The sequence below is a fragment of the Odocoileus virginianus genome, unplaced genomic scaffold (genome assembly GCF_023699985.2).
Source record: "Odocoileus virginianus isolate 20LAN1187 ecotype Illinois unplaced genomic scaffold, Ovbor_1.2 Unplaced_Contig_21, whole genome shotgun sequence".
Classification (NCBI taxonomy): domain Eukaryota; kingdom Metazoa; phylum Chordata; class Mammalia; order Artiodactyla; family Cervidae; genus Odocoileus; species Odocoileus virginianus.
The window spans coordinates 465,055-485,700 of NW_027224338.1; the positions used below are offsets into that span (position 1 = coordinate 465,055).

General features: G+C 38.9%; 1 protein-coding gene across 4 annotated transcripts in view; it reads right to left on the bottom strand.

Moving 5' to 3' along the window:
• The window catches only part of HPRT1 (hypoxanthine phosphoribosyltransferase 1), a 31,270-nt gene extending 14,906 nt beyond the window's left edge, over positions 1 to 16,364 (bottom strand). The window contains exons 1-3 of one of the 4 annotated variants that reach the window (XM_070464231.1): positions 16,173 to 16,364; positions 6,691 to 6,797; positions 4,397 to 4,580 (exon numbers count right to left, since the gene is read on the bottom strand). In XM_070464231.1, coding sequence (XP_070320332.1) covers positions 4,397 to 4,580; positions 6,691 to 6,797; positions 16,173 to 16,199 — 318 coding nt within the window. In that variant the 5' untranslated portion in view covers positions 16,200 to 16,364. The other 3 variants (XM_070464232.1, XM_070464233.1, XM_070464235.1) reach the window with 3 other exon arrangements.
• Between the last annotated feature and the right edge of the window lie 4,282 nt (positions 16,365 to 20,646).

The window sequence follows — 20,646 nt, forward strand, 5'->3', positions numbered from 1 at the left end:
GTCACTTAATCCCTCTGCCCCTCATTGTTCTCAAATGTGTTGTTGTTGTTGTTTAGTTGTGTCCAACTCTTTTGCGACCCCATGGACTGTAGCCTGCCAGGTTCCTCTGTCCATGGGATTTCTCAGGCAAGAATACTGGAGTGGGTTGCCATTTCCTTCTCCAGGGGATCTTCCTGACCCAGGGATCGAACCCGGGTCTCCTGTGTTGGCAGGTGGATTCTTTACCACTGAGCCACCAGGGAAGCCCTGAGATAATTCCTAACTCAAAAAAGTTTTCTGCAAGATTTAAAATCCTAAGAACAATTTCATTTTAAGGTAAGCCATTTAGTCTGAACACATCATAAATCAGGCTAATTTTTCCTTTGATTACGGCCCACACAAAATTTACTCATCTGACAACTTTCCCTCATGAGGCTTTGTTCTTTTTTTTAAAAAAAGTATTTATTTTTAATTAGAAGGTAACTGCTTTACAATGTTGTGTGGGTCTGTGCTGTACATCAACATGAATTAGCCATAGGTATACATACGTCCCCTCCCACTTCCCAGCCCATCCACTCCTCCAAGTTCTCACAGAGCACCTGATTTGAGCTCCCAGCATCACACAGCAAATTCCCACTGGCTCTCTATTTTACATATGGTAATGTATATGTTTCCATGCTACTCTCTCAATTCGTCCCACCCCTCTCCTTCCCCCACTGTGTCCACAAATCTGTTCTCTATGTCTGCATCTCCACTGCTGCCCTACAAATAGGTTCATCAGTACCATTTTTCTAGATTCCATATATATGTTAATACATGATACTTGTTTTTCTCTTTCTGACCTACTTCATTCTGTATAACAAGGTCTAGATTTATCCACTTTACTAGAACTGATTTTATGTCTGACTAATATTCCATTGAATACATGTACCACAACTTCTTTATCCATTCATCTTGTCGGTGGATATCTAGGTTGCTTCCACGCCCCAGCTACTGTAAACGGTGCTGCAATGAACACTGGGGTACATGTGTCCTTTAAAATTGTGGTTTTCTCAGAGTATATGGGAGAAGGCAATGGCACCCCACTCCAGTACTCTTGCCTGGAAAATCCCATGGATGGAAGAGCCTGCTAGGCTGCAGTCCATGGGATCGCAAAGAGTAGGACACGACTGAGCGACTTCACTTTCACTTTTCACTTTCATGCATTGGAGAAGGAAATGGCAACCCACTCCAGTGTTCTTGCCTGGAGAATCCCAGGGATGGGGGAGCCTGGTGGGCTGCCGTCTATGGGGTCGCACAGAGTCGGACACGACTGAAGCGACTTAGCAGCAGCATGCTCTTGGAGAAGGAAATGGCAACCCACTCCAGTATTCATGCCTAGAAAATGTCATGGGCATAGGAGCCTGGTGGGCTACAGTCCATGGGGATCGCAAAAGAGCTGGACATGACTTAGCAACTAAACAACAACAACAAGGTATATGCTCAGTAGTGAGGTTGCTGGGTCATATGGTAGTTTTGGTACTAGTTTTTAAAGAAATTTCCATACTGTTCTCCATAGTGGCTGTCTCATTTTTTTTAATTAAACTATTTTAGTAAAAAAAAAATACTACAAAATTGAACTCACAATAGAGAAAATACATTTGCACACTCACTGCTTTTTTTAAAATATCATAGATTTTAGTGATAGAAAAGGTCACTGAATATATAACATTTTCTTTTTGAAGGATATAGATACACATCTTAATACCTCCTGAAATTGACACATGACAGTTGCCAGCAACTTACAGCTATAACTGACAGTGTCTTCTTTCTCAGCAGTACAAAAAGTAATGGTAAATCTCAAAATCAAGGCTATCTTAGATTTAAACATGGTATCTGGAATCCCTAGGCAATTTCTCAACTAGGCAGTAAGCAAATAAAAATCTGAAAAGCTAGTCTAAAAGTATGTAAACTATACTATGTGTGTGTATACACAAAAAATTCTTCAAAATATTAAAAGAGGTACTGGAATTTAATTCCTTCATAATTTTTTTATGGTTGTCTGTTCTTTTACAGGTTTTTTCTTTGATCAGAAAAATTTACTTTTCATTCTGAAGAAAAACTACATAGGGTGTGTTAACACTGTTACGGCTGTTCATATATCCGGGAAAATTTAAGAACTCATGGAGCATTTCTTTAGGATAAGTACAGATCAGTTAATGTTTAATTCACTACTTCAAACTGGTGAAGATTACACTAATGTCATTGTTACCAATGCTACAAACAATTTTAAATGTCTATTTTACGATTATATTAAATTGTTTTATAATATGCATATGCAAATATCTTCAACAACAAGTTGATGAATTATTAAAGAGGGTAGAAATGTTACTTCAAATCAACAAAGTATATATGGTTTTCCTAATTTCTATTGTTTAGTAGTAAATCTACACAAAATGTCACATCAAATAGAATAGATAATTTTTTTCTCTATGGGAAAATTTACCTAAATATTTGCTTTAATTATGTTCAAGATTTCAACACTTTTTATCAGTTGAGGAATTCAGCTTAACAATCCTCTAAGATCTAAACTAACAGGAAAAAACTAGCAATTCCTTGGTGGTCCAGTGGTTGGGACTCCACACTTCCACTGCAGGGGGCACAGGTTCAGTCTCTGATCAGTGAACTAAAATCCTGCATGCTGTGTGGCGTAGCCAAAAAAAACGGAATTAAAATGTCAATGTTCCTACTGCTTCAAATTGCTCTATGACTATAAATACACTTAAAAAGAAAATATTAAACTCCCTTCATTTTTTAATGAGCTTTCTTTTCAAAGAAAGAACATTCTGCACAAGTCTCCAGAGTAATGAAGTAGAAGTCATAAAGTAACAAAACTGATTTTTATGTGTATGTGTGTGGGCAGGAGGATTCTTAAGAAGATCAAAAAGAGAAATCATGCCCTGGACTGTGAGCCTCTAAGCAACAACATATTAAAGTCAGTTATATTGACTAGAATTAAATCTTAGTGTAAATCAGCAAAACAACTTCTGTTAAGTAAAAATCCAAATTTTGCATTTAAGCAAGTCTTTAATTCAAGCAAGACTTTGACAAGTTAAAAGGAGTTTATAATTACAAAGTAATGTCGTGATATATAAGCACAAAGATTTTTAACAGGATAGGGAAACTGTCTATGATTATACTTAAATAGTTGTCCAATCACTGGCAGGACTGATAAAAATGGGGAAAGGTCAAACACTTGGGTCAAATAGATGATTAACGAAAAGAAAGGAGGCTGAAAGTTAAATGTAGATAAGTGGTCTTTATTTCCAAATGAAGGTGTAAACATAAGGCAAGTTTCTAAAAAGATGCCCTACAATACTGATTTATGAAACAGAAAAAGATCAGACATTCATCCTAATCCTTGAAGAAGCTAGAGAAAAAATCTATTTAAGGAAAATAGTAACTCTCAGGAATTACAATGCCAACATGCAACCAGAAAAAAGGCAACAGTATGAAGTAATAAAAATCAAAAATACAGATGATGAGATTCACATGAAAAGATGACATGGACTTTGGTTTACCCCACAAACATCAATAATGCTTACTCTGTCAATATTCTGAAGCATTTGAGACTGTGTGACACAAACAGAGCGACTGACTCAAAGGTGGTCTCTCCAATGTGCTAATGTTTGCACTCCGACACGCTTTCTAAGGGTCAACTGCTAAGCCTCCGTATTACTTACAACTAACTCCAAATGCCTAGGGCTCCCTTGCAAGTCAATCTAGCGCCAGAGAGGATATCTGCCACCAGTAAGTAGAGGATCCCCTAAGTCCCAAGAGCAATTCCTCAAGGGGGTTTTAAAACTCCAGAAAACCGAAACTAAGCCAAAAAAACTTTAAAATAAATATAGTTTTGGGGGAGAATGGATACATGTATATGTATGGCTGAGTCCCTTCACTGTTCACCTGAAACTACCACAACATTGTTAATTGGCTATACCCAATACAAAATAAAAAGTTAAAAGTTTGAAAAAAACTAACAAATACTGGCAACTGTATAAGGCAACTAGTTTGAAAAAGACAATATTCACTTGGATACAAAGCACTAGGGAATATATTAGAAAAGCTCAGTAACCATGTAAAATGAACATGTAAGTATAGTTTGAAGAGCTTCAAAACATGCAGGAAAACCTACAGCTGCCATGGGTTTTTTGGTTTTGTTTTTTATTTCAGCAAAACATAATGCTTCACAATAAATTCATGTAGAATCTTAGAATCCATGTAGTTTTGTTTTTATTTATTAATATAGATCAATTTTGATTCTTGTATAAAATTTATAAACAAAAGGAGTTTATGCATAATCAGTTAAAGCTGATACATATAGGATACATATAATAAAAATGCCATGCTATTTTAAACATATATGAAATATACTTACATAGTAGCTCTTCAGTCTGATAAAATCTACAGTCATAGGAATGGATCTGTCACTATTTCTGTTCAGTGCTTTGATGTAATCCAACAGGTCGGCAAAGAACTTATAGCCCCCCTTGAGCACGCAGAGGGCCACGATGTGATGGCCACCCATCTCCTTCATTACATCTCGAGCCAGTCGTTCGGTCCTACAAAAATTAAAATCAATCATTTAATAGAAATTAAATTATGTTATTTAAAAAAAAAATTTTAACTTTATGGGAATTCCCCGGCAGTCCAGTGGTTAGGACTCCATGCTTTCACTGTTGAGGGTCTGGATTTGATCCCTGGTAAGGGAACTTAGATCCTGCCAGCCGAGGGAAGTGGACAAACATTTAAAAAAAAAAGGAGGTTGAAGTCAGTAAACCTGTGGCTGATTCATGTTGATGTATGGCAGAAACCAACACAATATTGTAAAGCAATTATCCTTCAATTAAAAATAAATAAGTTAAAAAAAATATGAATAAATAAATAAAATGAACGCATTACAAATGTAAAAAAAAAAGGATTAAGCTTCCACAAAACACATTCTCTACCCCCATGAAGTCTATCTGTGCTCATAAAGCGAAGGTAAAAAATTCAAAAACCTTCAAAATCCGTGTGTACTATAATATCATGAAAATTTTTAAAAAGCAAATTAAAATAAGATACAATTTTCACCTATCAAATTGGCAAATTCTGATAATATTAGAAGAAATGGTGAGGAAAACAGCACTCTCATATACCATTGGGAGTATAAGTTAATGTAACTTTCTGGAGGATACTTTGATAGTATCAAAACATTCAATAAACATCTTCCCCTTGGCCCAAAATTTCCCCATGGATAAAGTTAACTGCCCAAATATCTGTAAAAGGATGTTCCCTTCTAGTATGATCTGTAAAAGCAAAATAATGGAGACATCGTGCATTCACCAATAAGGAACTGGTTATATCAATTATGGTACAGGCAGAAAGTGGAATGCCATGCAACCATTAAATATATTTTAAAGGTTGAGATAGCTCCAGATGTACTAATCTGAAAAAATGTCCAGTAAATTGTAGAGCTATACAACAGCAATACTCATGTGTTAAAATATATGGTATACATACATAGGCAGTGAGTAGGGAAGAAATGTGTACAGGAGACTGAGAGAACTTTACTCTTCATGTTTAAGCGTTGAGAGTTAGAATATTTTAGAATATAGTTATGATAATGATATTATAATCTTAGAATAAAAAAGAACAGCCAGACACACAAGACAAGCATTTAAATAAAGTGAAGTTTTTTTTTTTTAGTAAGTAAATTATAAATATTTATTTTGTTGTAACTATAAGACAGTGAATGTGGTCAAATCATAGCAAAAAAGTGTAAAACTTAAAATAGTTTTGTTAGAGTCATGGAATTTTAGTTATATTTGTTTTTGCTTTTAAAATTTTCTTGAAAATTATTTACTGGGTTTCTATAAAATTCACTTTCCACCATTTTGAAAAAATTTCTCCCAATTACGGAAAACTTTAAAAAAAAGGGTGGGGAGAGAAAAAATATTTTCTCATGTTCCCAGCACATAGGAACTATTACTTTTGACTTTTCAGTGTACAGATGACTCATTTTTCTGTGTACAAGATTTGGTATGTATGTCTTCAATGCATATATAAAATCTATGAGCATCATCACTATAAATGTCTTTCTTAAGTATCTTGAGTCAGGGATCAGTCCAGATTCATTGGAGTCGAAGCTCACACAGCTGAGGAGTGCCTCTTTGGGAGGAAAAATGAAAAATTGCCAAGATAAAATTAGGTGTTACCCCATGCACTGTAGCCTGCCAGGCTCCTCCCTTCATGGGATTTCTCAGGCAAGGATACTGGAGTGGGTTGCCATTTCCTTCTCCAAAGTGAAGTTTTTCACTGCAATTCATTTAACAGAAAATTTTCAAACTAGTGTGCATAATAATCAAAATATGACCTTGCCTTCCCATAATTGAGCCCCAGTCCATTACCCTGTTCAGGGTTGAGAAATCAGACTTTGTGATTAAAGTTCATTCTTCCAGTTTCCCTTCAATATTTACTTTATTCTACTCCATACAGATTCCCAGTAATACTGGGTTATTCGTAAATTCTCCTCCCCTCCCTTTTTTCTCAAGAGGGCTTCTAAAACAGAAAGCATCAATTATGTGAAAAGCTGGCCTAGTTTATGTTCAAATATCAACTACTTAAAAACAGTTGCTGATACTAGAAATTAATATAAGGAAAGACAAAATTCCAACTTGAGATCATACTAACCTGTCCATAATTAGTCCATGAGGAATAAACACCCTCTCCAAATCCTCAGCATAATGATTGGGTATACAAAATAAATCTAGGTCATAACCTGGTTCATCATCGCTAATCTGAAAAAGAAATACAGCTGTGTTAATGAGAGCATTTCAGGATACAAATATTTGATTGGATTTAGATGTTTAAAAACCTTAGCCTATCACAGAAATTTAGATATTATGAGATATCTTGTGTGTGCTAAGTCGCTTCAGTTGTTTCCAACTCTGTGACTCTATGGACTGTGGCCAAGAACTTTCTGTAACTTCATAGGTATAATGAATTGTAGTTATAGAGGAAATCAACCACATGTTTCAGAGATGAACAGTTAAGATTACAGAAGTAGAATGACATGAAAATTTCTTTAGTTCAGCAGAGAAGAAAAACTTTAAATAGCTAAGACAAATATGAAAAAATCTTGATGATATTATAAACATGGGTTATAAGTATATGGAGATCAATTATACTTTTAATATGCTCTCCACTTTTGCATGCTTGAAAATTTAGTAAAAAATGTTTAATACACTATTGTCTAACAAGTTAAAATATCACAGTGAACAAGAAAAATTGATGTTCCCTAACTCAAATCAAAATAGTCTCATCTCACAGTAGGGAAAAAAAAAACCCACCAAAGAAGCTAAGTGATTCCTTAAAAACCCACGCTTGTATAAGTCTGAGATTGTTCTAATCAACTCATGAGGAGCCTTCATACTAGACACTCTAAGATTGTTTGAGTAAGACCACATATTGGTCATCTTGGTATGTCCAGTTCCTGGAAAATAAAATATTAATAACACTGAGGACGTGGTACCTGTGGTGGTAAAATATGCTATGACTACAGCTTTCTAAATTTTATATATGAACCTATACACACAGAGGACTTCCCAGGTGGTGCTAGTAGTAAAGAACCTGCCTGTCAATGCAGGAGATGTAAGAGACACAGGTTCGATCCCTAGGTCAGGAAGATCCCCTAGAGGAGGAAATGGCAACCCACTCCAGTATTCTTGCCTGGAGAATCCCATGGACAGAGGAGCCTGGTGGGCTATAGTCCATAGGGTCACACAGAGTCAGACACAACTGAAGTGATTTAGCATGCATACACACAGAAAAACTATAATAAAAACCACAAAAACCTTTATTTTGGAGAGTGGAGTTATAGCGATTTTATTTAGCTATATATTTCAAATTGTCTTCGATGAGTATATATTGCTTTTTAAAAATTCAAGACCTCATTAATTAGTTGTGGTAGTATGTCTTTTCATATATAATATGAAAAGCATAGGGAAATTTTCTAAGATATATTAAAACCAAATCTATAAACAAAAAAATATAATAGAAATAAAAGACAAGAAAAAAAAAGAAAGGTTGGTATGCAAGAATATACCAAACAATGGTCAACTGTAAGAACTGGGGACCTGCCACCTTCTGCACATTAATCTTGACTTGGGTTTTCATTGTCAATTTCACTTTAAAACAAAAATTATAGTTTTTTATAATTTCTATTCAGCATTATATTTAAAACTTCTTCAGCACCTAACCAGTTAGCTCAATTGGTTAGAGTGGTGCTAATACAGCTTATTCCAAAGACACCAGCCAGAATTATATTTTGTTTCACATTTTATTCAAGACGGAATATCTTCCAAATCACATTCAAGAAGCTGATGACATGAGCTTTGGCAATTGGCAAGAAATATTGGTCAAACCATAATTAAATCTTGCCAAGTCAGTTATTATCTATTGAGCATCTCCTAGCTCTAGTCAGCACTGTGTTAGGTGCTTAAGGACAAGTAGCTTGGTTTTCAATAAATTTTAAAAATATGTCCTTTAAGATGCATCTATTATCCAGAGAATTGATAATTATATTTTAAGAAACTTGAAGTTCATGTCGTCTTTCCTTCAGTCCCCAGAGCTCTGAGTTTTCCAGACTTTGGTGGCGTTTCCAGTGCTGGCATACTGGTAGTAGTTTGCAGCCACCTCCGTCTGGAGCTGTGGCCAGGAGGCTGGCGGGCATTTGGGCAGGTGGATCGGGACATGTCCACGGGCAAGGTCCAGCAGCATGCAGTGCACAGGCGCTCGCTGGGCATGCAGTCTGAAGTCAATATTGGTTTGTTTGAAAAACAAACATGTATTACTTTCATACGCAGGGAGGAAAATCCTATTTTGGGTATGGGAGAAAGATTATGCCAGATCCTCTAGGGTGAAGTGCGAATGTACCCACTCAACATTCACATCAGGCTTATTTCAGAAGACATTACTACAAAAAGAATGGGAATGGGACACCTGGGACACCTACAGGAGTATTTTAAGGGAGTGTTATTTGTATAAAGCTTCATAACAAGCAAGGTATTGCTTTGCTAAATTTTATAAACTGAAACCTAATGAAAGTTTCGGGAAAAGGAGAGGCAGACCTTGCCAGATCCTATGAGAGGATAAACATTCATGTCAGGCTTGTCAGACTAGATCTGCTATTACCTGACAAGAATGAAAATGTACCATTTCAGAGTGCTTTAAAATCAAGATCCGGAGCACCAAAATGGCTTCCCTTCCTCCCAGTTACTCACTGCTCTGTCACAAGCATAAACCAGGACCCACCCAAGACTCTTTAAACATGCAACACTCTCACAGAAGACTGCTGCTTCTGTGAAAATGGCTCAGTATCTGGCTATGGGTTTTGCATGCATCCTAAGAACTTCAAGAATCTTGTTTGTCTCCATCAAAGCTGATGTGAATTCTGCCCAGAGTTCATCCCAGACACACAGTCTAACACAGACAGACCAGCAGGGATATACCCCCAAAGAGGAATTCTCTCTGTCAACATGCCGAATTCATTTCCAACTCAGGGAATTCCCTGGCAGTCCAGTGGTTAGGACTCCATGCTTTCACTGCTGAGGGCCTGGATTCGATCCCTGGTCAAGGAACTAAGATCCCTCCAGCTGCGTGGCATGGCCGAAAAATGAAATTCTTAAAAAAAAATTTTCCAGTTCAAAAGGTTTTATTTTCAATCAGTACTATGCGATTTATATATCACATTCAGTGTAAAAGGATTGATTTGTTATTTGAAGCATTAAAAAAATACATCAATGTAACTCTTTCCAAAAGGCAAAAACAAGAATTCATAAAATGTGCATCACTTGAGGTACTTTAGACACAAATTCACAACTTTGCTATAATTCACTATAAATACATGGGGTATATTTATGAGGATCCTAATTTGAAGTACATATGATTTTGTCAGAACTGGGCAGACTACATGAGGGTTCATTATACTAATATGTGTACTTGTGTATGTTGTGAATAAAGTTAAACAATGAGAAATTTATTTTAATAACAAGGCACCAACATCAATTTTTCTCAATTTTACACTTAACAAAAAAAAATCCAAGTTTTAAAAACTTATATTTAATGATCAAATATGAATTAGAATAGCAATTTTTAAAGTGGTGAGGACCTTACTCAGAACCTGTAATTCTCATTACCAATACTCAAATATTTACTGAGTACATACTATGTTGCACATACTAGAGATGATTAGATAAATTTGACACCACTACCCTCAAAGGGCTTATAGTGTAGTAGAAGACATGACATATAAATGAATAACCATAAGACAGTGTTAAACTACTTTAAAAATAAAGATGTATTATGGGAGCTTAAGAGGGTACTGAAACCCACTCATTAGCCTTGCTTCCACCTAGATCACTAATAAGAAGAATTAACATAAAATATAATTCAATAAACAGGAATTTGCTTTTATCATCCCAAACACCAAAGCTTCATATTAAACAGGCCCAATAATCTCCATCCTTAGAAGAGCTAGACAGAAATATACTTGGCGGCCTTTAACTATTAGCCCTTAATTGTTTCATCTGATGTGGGTTATTCGGTTAATGTTGTTGCTCAGTTGGCTCCGACTCTTTGCCACCCCATGGACTGTAGCCCACCAGGCTCCTCTGTCCATGGGATTCTCCACGCAAGAAGTGGGTTGCCATTTCCTCCTCCAGATCATCTTCCCAACCCAGGGATCGAACTAGTGTCTCCTGCGTCTCCTGCATTGGCAGGTGGATTTTTTTTTACCACTGAGCTACCTGGGAATCTCAATATTAATTGGTTAATATCTGATATGAATTAACCCCATCTAATATGGATTAGTTAACAATCCAGTGGGTACTTTGATAGGAAAGGACCATAATATATTTAATTACATAAAAATGCATTCAGCATCCACCTTGATTACAGCACTATGCCCCAGATTTTGCAGGAGGATACAAAGATGATTATAAATTAAGAAACTTCAAAGAGTTTATTATCTAATGGAAAAGACACACATTGAAGCTTATAATCTGTACCATATCTAATTCCACAAGCCCACAAATGTGTGATTATCAAAAGTGCTTATACACACTAAAGATAAATGGAACCCAAGGTCACCTAGCACCAATGACTCCCTCCTAAAGAAATATTAAGCTTAAAGTATATGATAAAGTATTATATTGTTGCCTAAATTGCAAACGCAGTAAATTAGACTGGCATGTCTCTGGCACCGAATTAAAACAGCCTTCTAAATTAACTAGGTGACAGAAATGCCCAACTTCGTATATGAGTATAAATTACATGTTATTATTTGTAGCTTGGTGTTGTGTCTAAGGACAGTGGTGACTACCAACACTTCCTAAAAGAACTGTATTAGACTGCTGTAACAAAAAATTACAGACTGGGTGGCTTAAACAACAGCAGTTTATTTCTCACAGTGTTCTGGAGGCTGTGAAGTCCAAGATCAAGGTGTCAGCAAAGTAGGTTCCATTATGAGGCCTCTTCTGGCTTGTAGGCAGCTATCTTCTCCTAGCTATGAGTGTGTTGGGAAGGGCGGGGCTGGGAACTCTGGCGTCTTTCTTCAAAGGCCAAGGCCCCACCCTCACAACCTTATCTAATCCTAATTACCTTCCCAAGGCCCCATCTCCAAATACCACTGCTTGGGGAGTTGAGGGGGCGGGGCTAAAGCTTCAACATGTGAACTTAAAATGGGTCAAGCTCACAAAGAAGCTTCTGGTGGCTTTGGGAAGGGCCCAACCCCAGAATATTTAGGGGAGAGCTCTGGAGGGGTTGGAAGTGGTAAACCAACGAAAATGTGGTTTCTCTGCAGATACACCTTTCCTACTATGAGTCCCAGTTCAGCCAGAAATGGCCAAAAGATAAGTTATTCATAGCTCTGAGATACTTACCATTTACTCAGTTCAGAAATCTGACTGCATCTCCTCAGAGTTTTAGAATAAACTTAATAATAATATTAGTAAACTATAATAATAATAATAAACTATAATAATAATAAAAATAATAAACTATAATAAAGTTGTTAATGGTAAAATCTACAAGGCACCTTCATTAATATGAAAGATGACTGAAAGATGTAACATTACTAAATATCTTTTGTTTAGGACCAAAGTCAATCTTTTGCTATCATAAATTATCCAAATTATTTTCTTTTCCAGTAAAACTGGAGCCACAAATTCTTAATAATTATATGTGTCACATCTATAATAATGGTTTTCATACATGAGAAATGTGATTTGTACATGTCTAATTACAAAGATATATTATCTAAAATTACAGTAAGCAAGGAAATTAACTAGAACTAAGATAACACGTGCAATATCAATTAATCATCTGTGAGTTGGATGGCTTAGGTCTATTTGTGATCAAAAAATGACAATGTTTATGGGTCTAAACAAGACTAAATGGAAGTGAGGAAGTGAGTTTTAAAATGTGAATTAAAAGGTATATAGTAATAGGTGGCGATAGTGGTAAAGAACCTGTCTGCCAAGGCAGGACATGTAAGAGACAAGAGTTCAGTCTCTGAGTCAGGAAGATCCCCTGCAGGAGGAAATGGCTACCCACTCCAGTATTCTTGCCTGGAGAATCCCATGGACAAAGGAGCCTGGCGGACTACAGTCCACAGGGTCACAGAGAGTTGGATGCGACTGAAGCAATTTGGCACGCACACACCAACAATAATTCCAAGATTCTAGAATGGGCAGAAATGACCAGGTGGCATATTTCTACCTTTTATATTCAGACACTTCAAAACTCTCAAAAAACATCAAAGCAGATATCCCTTGGGAGTTTGTGATAACTCAGGGTATCTTAAGACCAAAATTATGAACTATTGATGCATTTATTCCTAAATGTGAAAATAATTTAAGCTAGTAGTCTGTTCATTTTCCAATTTTATATCAGACTTACAAATAAATTACATATATCACTTGCTTGCCCTCCGTCTAATAGGTAAAGAATTAAAAGCCTTACAAGAATCTAAGGCTTAGAAGAATTAAAATCAGCATTCTATTCAACTCAGGGATAAATTATTACCTGCTTCTATGTAAGCAGGCCCATAACTACTATATGTATGTACAAGGACATGCATTTAGCCAACATTATCATCTTTCCTTTCCAGTGTGCACAGCAGAATAATAGGCATGTTAACTCTGGGCAAAATATATGCCTACCAATTATCAGAAGCACAGTGCTAAAGACAGTAGTTCACAGCAATTTAAAACATTTGTTTCAATTCTTATTTGTAGCAAATTTTTCTAAATATTAGAAATCTGGCAGCCACTGGTAGGAAAATAACAATCTAGTCTCAATATTGATATTAACAATGGTGGCTGACAATTTTACAGCATATAAATCTTACAGATGTACATAATATACAATTACAGAGGAAGAAGAGGACACTAGAACATCTTCATCTTTAGCATCTCTTCACAATGGGGGTAAAAATGACATGGCCTAATTACTGCCTAGTGAACTACAGAAAGCTAAAAGAACTCCAAGACCCTTCTTCTCTGCTGATCTGGTTGGTCCTTTTGTCTTTTTCCCACCTCTTGCCTATGGACTTTCTGTGATACCTAGATATAAAAAATGGATAGAAAAAGTTAAGATGAATCTATAGGATGCACGTCACATTAATTAATCAATTTGTAGAATGAAACCACCAAATTCAACTACTCCATTTCTCAGTGGTCACCAAGGATAATTTTGGTCTACACTGTCAGTGTAAGCCCTGTTGATAAAATGATAGTGTTGTGGACCCCAAAAAAGCACTATTTTATCAATTCTGTGACAATCTGGCAGGGTAAGATTTAAGCCCAGTTAATAGGGATTACATTTCTAGCACTACCATCCTGAAATGTAGAAGATATTTTATCCACATAATGTATTTCTGATGCTTCATAATAACCTGCAAAAATTCAGCTTGTTCTTTGTTCAAGTGTGTCCAAGTTTACCCTGGTAGTTTAGAGACATAGTTAGAAGTAGCATGGGTCTTATCAGGCAGATCTGGGGGTCAATTTCATCTGATTGATATTGGGTAAGTTACTTCATCCATCTATGCCTCCAAGGTCATACTAGTATTTATCTACCTCCCTCAACCTCCCTTGGAATATCTATTATTATCTTAATAATATCTTAGGGCATTTATGGAGAAGGCAATGGCACCCCACTCCAGTACTCTTGCCTGGAAAATCCCATGGATGGAGGAGCCTGGTAGGCTGCAGTCCATGGGGTTGCTAAGAGTCAGACACGACTGAGAGACTTCACTTTCACTTTTCACTTTCACACATTGGAGAAGGAAATGGCAACCCACTCCAGTGTTCTTGCCTGGAAATCCCAGGGGTGGAGGAGCCTGGTGGGCTGCCATATATGGGGTCACACAGAGTCGGACAGGACTGAAGTGACTTAGCAATAGCAGGGCATTTATTACCTCAATGCCTAAAACATAGTATGTACTAAATAAACACCTACTACTGTCACTTTGAACTTAAAAGTGGAGAGGTTAAGAGCAGACTCTGGGGCCAGATGGCTTAGATTCAAATTCTAGTTTGCTGGGTCATCTTGAGAAACTTACTTAACCTCTGAGTCAGGTAAATTTTTTAAATAAACATCAAACCAATTAATATGTATAAAGGGCCTAGTAACCAGCACATAGTAAGCACTATTTAAGTGTTTGTTACTGCTAACATGTAGACAATTTCTGGGAAGGAAATAAAAAAGGGAACAGGAATTTGCAAACCAAAAACACAACGAATATCTTGATGTTCAAACAAAACTAACAGCCAGTTATAGCAAAAATAATTCACTGTATGCTGGGGCAAGCATTGGACCCCAAAACCTAAAACCAATGAACCTCCTCAGCAACTGAATAAAAATAGTTGAGTAGGTACTATTAGCATCATATTTAAGCCCATGGGCGCTTGATAGAGACCTAGGTTTCAGTCTGAGCTCCTCTCAATAACTTCAAAGATTTAGAGCCTAGAAGAACTCAAGGATTCCTCATCTGTAAAATGATAACCATACTTCTGTTAGAGGGTTGTTTTGAGGACTAAATAGGGATAGGTAGGTAAGGACAATGATAGATAGGATCCCAGGGCAGACTCCATTAAGAGCACTGCTCTTTGGCCTAATATGAAATAGAATCCTTTCTTTTTTAGGGCTCAATGGTTTATTTAATTTACTCATCCAACAGAAAATCATTGAGAATTTCTTACGTGCCAGGCACTGTGATTCCTGCCTTTGTGGGAGAGACAATCAACAGGTAATAAGGTAACTATTAAAATAATAATAGTAATAATGCAGGCTAAGGCATTTAACTACTGAGAGAGGGTTGGCTCTTTTAGCAAGCATGATCAGAAGGGGAAAGCAATGGGAGGGAGCAGCTTGGCTTCTTGGAGAAACAAGAACCAATGAGGTTGGAGACAGGATACCAGAGACGGATTATGGTGCCAGTGTCCTTGAAGGTAAGGACCAGATTCGCATTTTTGTGTCCCCTGAGACATCAAAGAGCAACGGATTGGGATTCAAGCATATCTGATTACGAGGCCTGGCTCACCTCTGGGCTGTGGGAAAATTACCTAGTATCAGTTAACTATTTTCTACGCGTGTAGGCATGGTTACCGCTGCCAAGGCTGCCGCGAGGATGCAATGAGGCAATGCGCATTCCCACAAATATTCATCATAATGTTTGCAGAACTAAGTGAAAATACCAGTCCCCGCATGCCTCCCATGTGGTCGCTTCCGTGCCCCGGGGTCCTCTCCGGAGCTGCCCTGAGGACTCCCACACTCCAAATCGACAGAGAAGAGCCTCTCCTAAGCAAGCCCCCACCCTCACCGCGCCAGATCATTCCCGAACTGGCCCACGGCCCCTCCCCACAGCACGCTCGCCAGCGGCACATGTCAACCCAAACGCCATTTCCACCCTCTCCTCCCACACGCAGCCCTCCTTCCCGGGGCTCTCCGGAGGCGGCCACCCCGACCTCGTCGTTCCGTCACCCCAGCGCCCCGGGGTGACACGCGGCCGAACCCAGGAAGATGCTGCCCCCCGGCCCCAAGGCCGCACTGCGGCCCCGCGGCTCGGGGGGCCGGCGGCCGCCGCCACGGGCCTGGCGGGCCAGGCTGCTCACCACCACGCTGGGACTGCGGGCCGCCATAACGGAGCCGGCTGGTGCGCGGGCTGCAGTCAGTCTGGGGAGGAGGAAGCCGGCGGCGGGGCCGAGGAGGAGGCGGAGGCGCGGCGGTAGGCGGCGCCGCGCGGGAAAGCCAAGAGGTCTGCAGGAGCGCTCTCCGCCGCCGCTCCAAGCTCCGGCGCAACAGGCCCCGCCCCGCCCCGCCTCGCCTCGCCCCGCCCCGCCTCGCCCCGCCCTCTCCGCCCCGCCCCGCCCCGGGCCGCCCGCGCGCGCCCCGGACCGCCCGCGCGCTCCCCGCGCGCCTCCGTGGGCGCCTGCGGCTTTCCATACTCCGCTGGTGGCCGTGGGAATTTTCTTGCCGAGGAAGCGGAGAGTCGTCCGCACGTTGTCTTTTTCTTTCTCTCAGTCTCTGTCCAGACGGCCCCCAAATTTCCCAGACCTGCCGCCGCCCTCCTTTCCTCCCAGTGGCCCGAAATCGGGCGCCGACTCTTCAGGTTTCTGTCACCACGTGGTTCCTCTCGCCCAGCGTCCCCTTCCCAAGACCTTGGACTGCATTGCGGCTTCCATTTTCCAGACTCGTGGCCCAATTCGAACCAAAATCTTTAACTGGGTGTAAGAGTTGAGACCTAGAACCGTGGAGTCAGCCCGAACAGGGTATAAATCCGAAGGGAAACCTTAACTGTTCTTTGACTTTATGCGAATCAGACTCACTGAGCCACTCTTTTGCGTCTCAGTAAAATGAGTATTAATGAAGATCGTTGAGAAATAATTATATGGACGTAGACGGTGCCCTATGAGCACACACTGTATATGTATGTGTGTGTGTGTGTGTATATATATATATATATGTAATGTATGTGTATGGTACAACACTGAGGACGGTGCATGATCAGCAAATGAGAACTATCACCTTCACTGATCTTTATTCTTTGCCACCACAATTCCCGCTATGAATCTGGGGGAAGAAAACCTTCCCCTACACTCCAATAGGTCGAGCACGCCAATAACAGTTGTTCATTTCTGCTGTGCTCATCTGTGTAGCTCCAGCACCCACACAGCGCCTAACACATAGTTGGTGGCCTCTGTTAAGGCCACTGACAGGTACGTGGTGGGAGGAGATTTGTGAAACTGGGCAAGTCATTGAACTCGGAGCCTCAGCCTCTTTCTCTAAAAAGTAGTGCAGTTACGAACTTTTTGTACCTATCTTTTGGTGATCATGAGTGTATTTCCATTGGGTATAGACTTTGACTTCATATCAGCACATTTTTATTACTTATTCCTTTAACAAACACTGTTGCCCTGGGAAGTTAATTCAGAGAAGTTTCGATTATACATTTGGCCCCTGACACATGCGGACTCAGCCGCCCACACTGGTTTCTAAATCAGTTACCAATATTTCAGAACTCTTTTTTAGTATATGTGCTGCTAATATGTGCAAGCACAGTATTTCAGAACCCTTCCAGCTTGCTTCTGCTTTTCAGTTTCTTTCTCCAACCCCTATATTCCCGTATTTTAACAGAGATTTGAAATAAATGGGGAAAGCCAGTGATTTTAAAGACAAAGAAACAAGTCATTATTTCAACCCTGTCATTTTAGGTGACAACTTGGAGCTTTTACTTGTGTTTAAAAATTTAAAACAGCAAACAGAGTGCAATCTACAAGAGGTAATCCTTTTGTTTGGTAAGTGAAAATCTGGTTCATATATGACATCTTTTGCTGATTTTGGACAATAAATTTTAAATTGAAATGTATTCATTTAAATTTTTTTTAATGTTTATTTATTTATTTAGCTGTGTCAGGTCTTACTTACCCTGTGTGAAAGCTTTCATTGCAGCATGTGGAATCTAGTTCCCCAACCAGGGATTGAACCTGTGCCCCCTGCTTTGGGAGCACAGAGTCTTAACCACTGGGCCACCAGGGAAGTCCCTTATTTAAATTTTTAATTGTTTTAAAACTAAAGATGAAACAAGAAAATAATGGTTTTTACTAATTACTATTTTTTCTGTAGTAATTAGTAATAACCATTATATTAACAGAAAATAATTTTGTCAGACAGGCAAAATAATTTTCTCACATAATTTTGTCATTCTGGGTGTCAAATACGCTAGGTATGCCACCATTCTTCACTAGAAGATCTGCATGCAGGAAGAAATAAAGAAAGTATGGGTATAGGGCAACATTCCCCAGCCTGCCCCACCCCTGCCTTTCAAGAAACAATTTTGTAGTCCACTTATGTGGACAAAATGAGGAATTATTTCTGTACTACAGCCAATTCTGAGTATATTTCTGCTCCACAGGTTTCTTTGTTTAGTAAGAACCTTGTTTTTACCATGGTGCTGTGTATTTCTATTTAAAAAAATCACTGCAAAAATCCTCATCCTAAATGTTGAATTTTCAGACTGAATTTACAATAGCCTTTTCAATGTCAGATGTTTCTCCTCAGAATAAATTCCCATTAGCTTTACTTTGATTCCATGAATTGGATGAGAAACTGAACAATTACTGGAATTAACTAATGGGATGATTCATTTTATGTGCCAACTTTGCTGGGTTGTGGTGCCCAGATATTTCATCAAACATTATTCTGGATGTTTCTGTGCAGGTGTTTTTAGGTGAGATTAGCATTTAAATCACTGGACTTTGAGTATACCAGATTACCTTTCCTTATATGGGTGGGCCTCCATTTCAAGGCCTAAATAAAACAAAGGCTGACCTCCCTTGCAGGCAAAAAAGAATTCTGCCAGCCAGACTGGAACTGCAACTCTTCCCTGTCTCCAGCCTGCTATCCTTCTCCATCAGATTTTGGACTCACCAGGCCTCCACAATCGCATGAGCCAAGTCCATAAAATATCTCTCTCTCTCCACACACACCCACACATCCCCCACCCCACACACACATCCTGTTAGTTCTGTTTCTCTTAAGAACCCTAATATAACTGATCTTCAGTTTGAATCATTTCATGATATCAGTTCACTGACATCATTTAACTGTCAAGTTCTCCTGCTAATAGAGCTACATCTTAAAAACTATTGTTTCACTTTTCATCATGGGAAGTGAAGTTTCACTTTTCATCATCACAAGGAAACTTGACATCAAAAAATAAGTAAATGAGGACCAGCGATAATGACCGTGATGGGAAGAGTCCTAAATGGCGAAAAAATGTCTCAGAGTCTGAGGTCCAACCCAGAACATCAGTAGTCTCTTCCTTCTGGTGAAATTGTTTCTATAGAGATATATTAGGAATATAAGTAGGCTGTATTCTTCTTTTCATTTCATAGACTTAAATTTGTTACCATTAGTGGATCTCTGAGGAACCAAAAAAAAAAAAGTAAATGAATGTTGAAAAGTGTTTGATCTAAACAAATGTCATTCATGAGCAATATGAAGCTACCCTCTCTGCAGCTGGACCTCCTTAAGTCATCCTCTTTGAGCACAACTTTCTTAAAATAACTACAAACCTTTGAGGTAGATGCTGCTGTCTCTGCAGGCATGCATATGGCTTCTGGTTTTCATGTGATAAGTGATATCACTGAGGAGCCCCACCCACGTGTGGATGATAATTATCAACAAGTGTTTTGTTCACGTTATACATTCATGAGCAATTTTCTTAAATAACAAGCTCAGTATTTTTCGTTAGTTATGCACTTTAGTTTTTTAAGCTCATGCTGAAAGGGTGGACTGCAAGTTTTAAAAAAAATAAGGGTTGTAGATTTGCAACATATAATGAATAACTATTGTACCAAGAGCATTCAGACTATTTGCTGTATTATGTTCTATGGCAGGACATATTTCTACCTGTTTCCTGAATATATTTTCCATACATGTACATATGTAATTTCCTATGTCCACTGGCCTAGTGGCTTCATGTATCTTGCAGGTTTTGGCATGGGCACACCCAGCTGGCACCAAAGTGAGAGTTTGGTTCTCTGCATATTGCATCTCACAAGCTATTAGACAAGACCAAGGCAGAAGCTGGAATTAAAAAGTGGTATGCAACTGACCCATCCTGGCTTATTTTGATTCAACTATTAATACTTACACTTGGGACGTCCCTGGTGGTCCAGTGTTTAAGAATCTGCCTGCCAATGCAGGGAACATGGGTTTGATCCCTGGTTGCGGGAAGATCCCACATGCCATGGTACAGCTAAGCCCATGAGCTGAAACTAGTGGAGCCCTTATGCCTAGAGCCTGTGCTCCACAAGAAGAGAAGCCGCCACAATGAGACACCCACACTCAATGAAACAAAGAGTAGCCCCTGCTTGCCTCAACTGGAGAAAGCCCACGTGCAGCAACAAAGACCCAGCGCAGCCAAAAAATAATTAATTAATTAGTAAAACAAAATACTTGATAGGAAAATGAAAAATCTGGGACAAATGCTACATTGGACAAGACACAGGGTAACACATAAACTGGGGCTGTCTTTGGCAAACTGGAATATATAGTCCCCCTACAATGGTGTAGGCCAGGTTG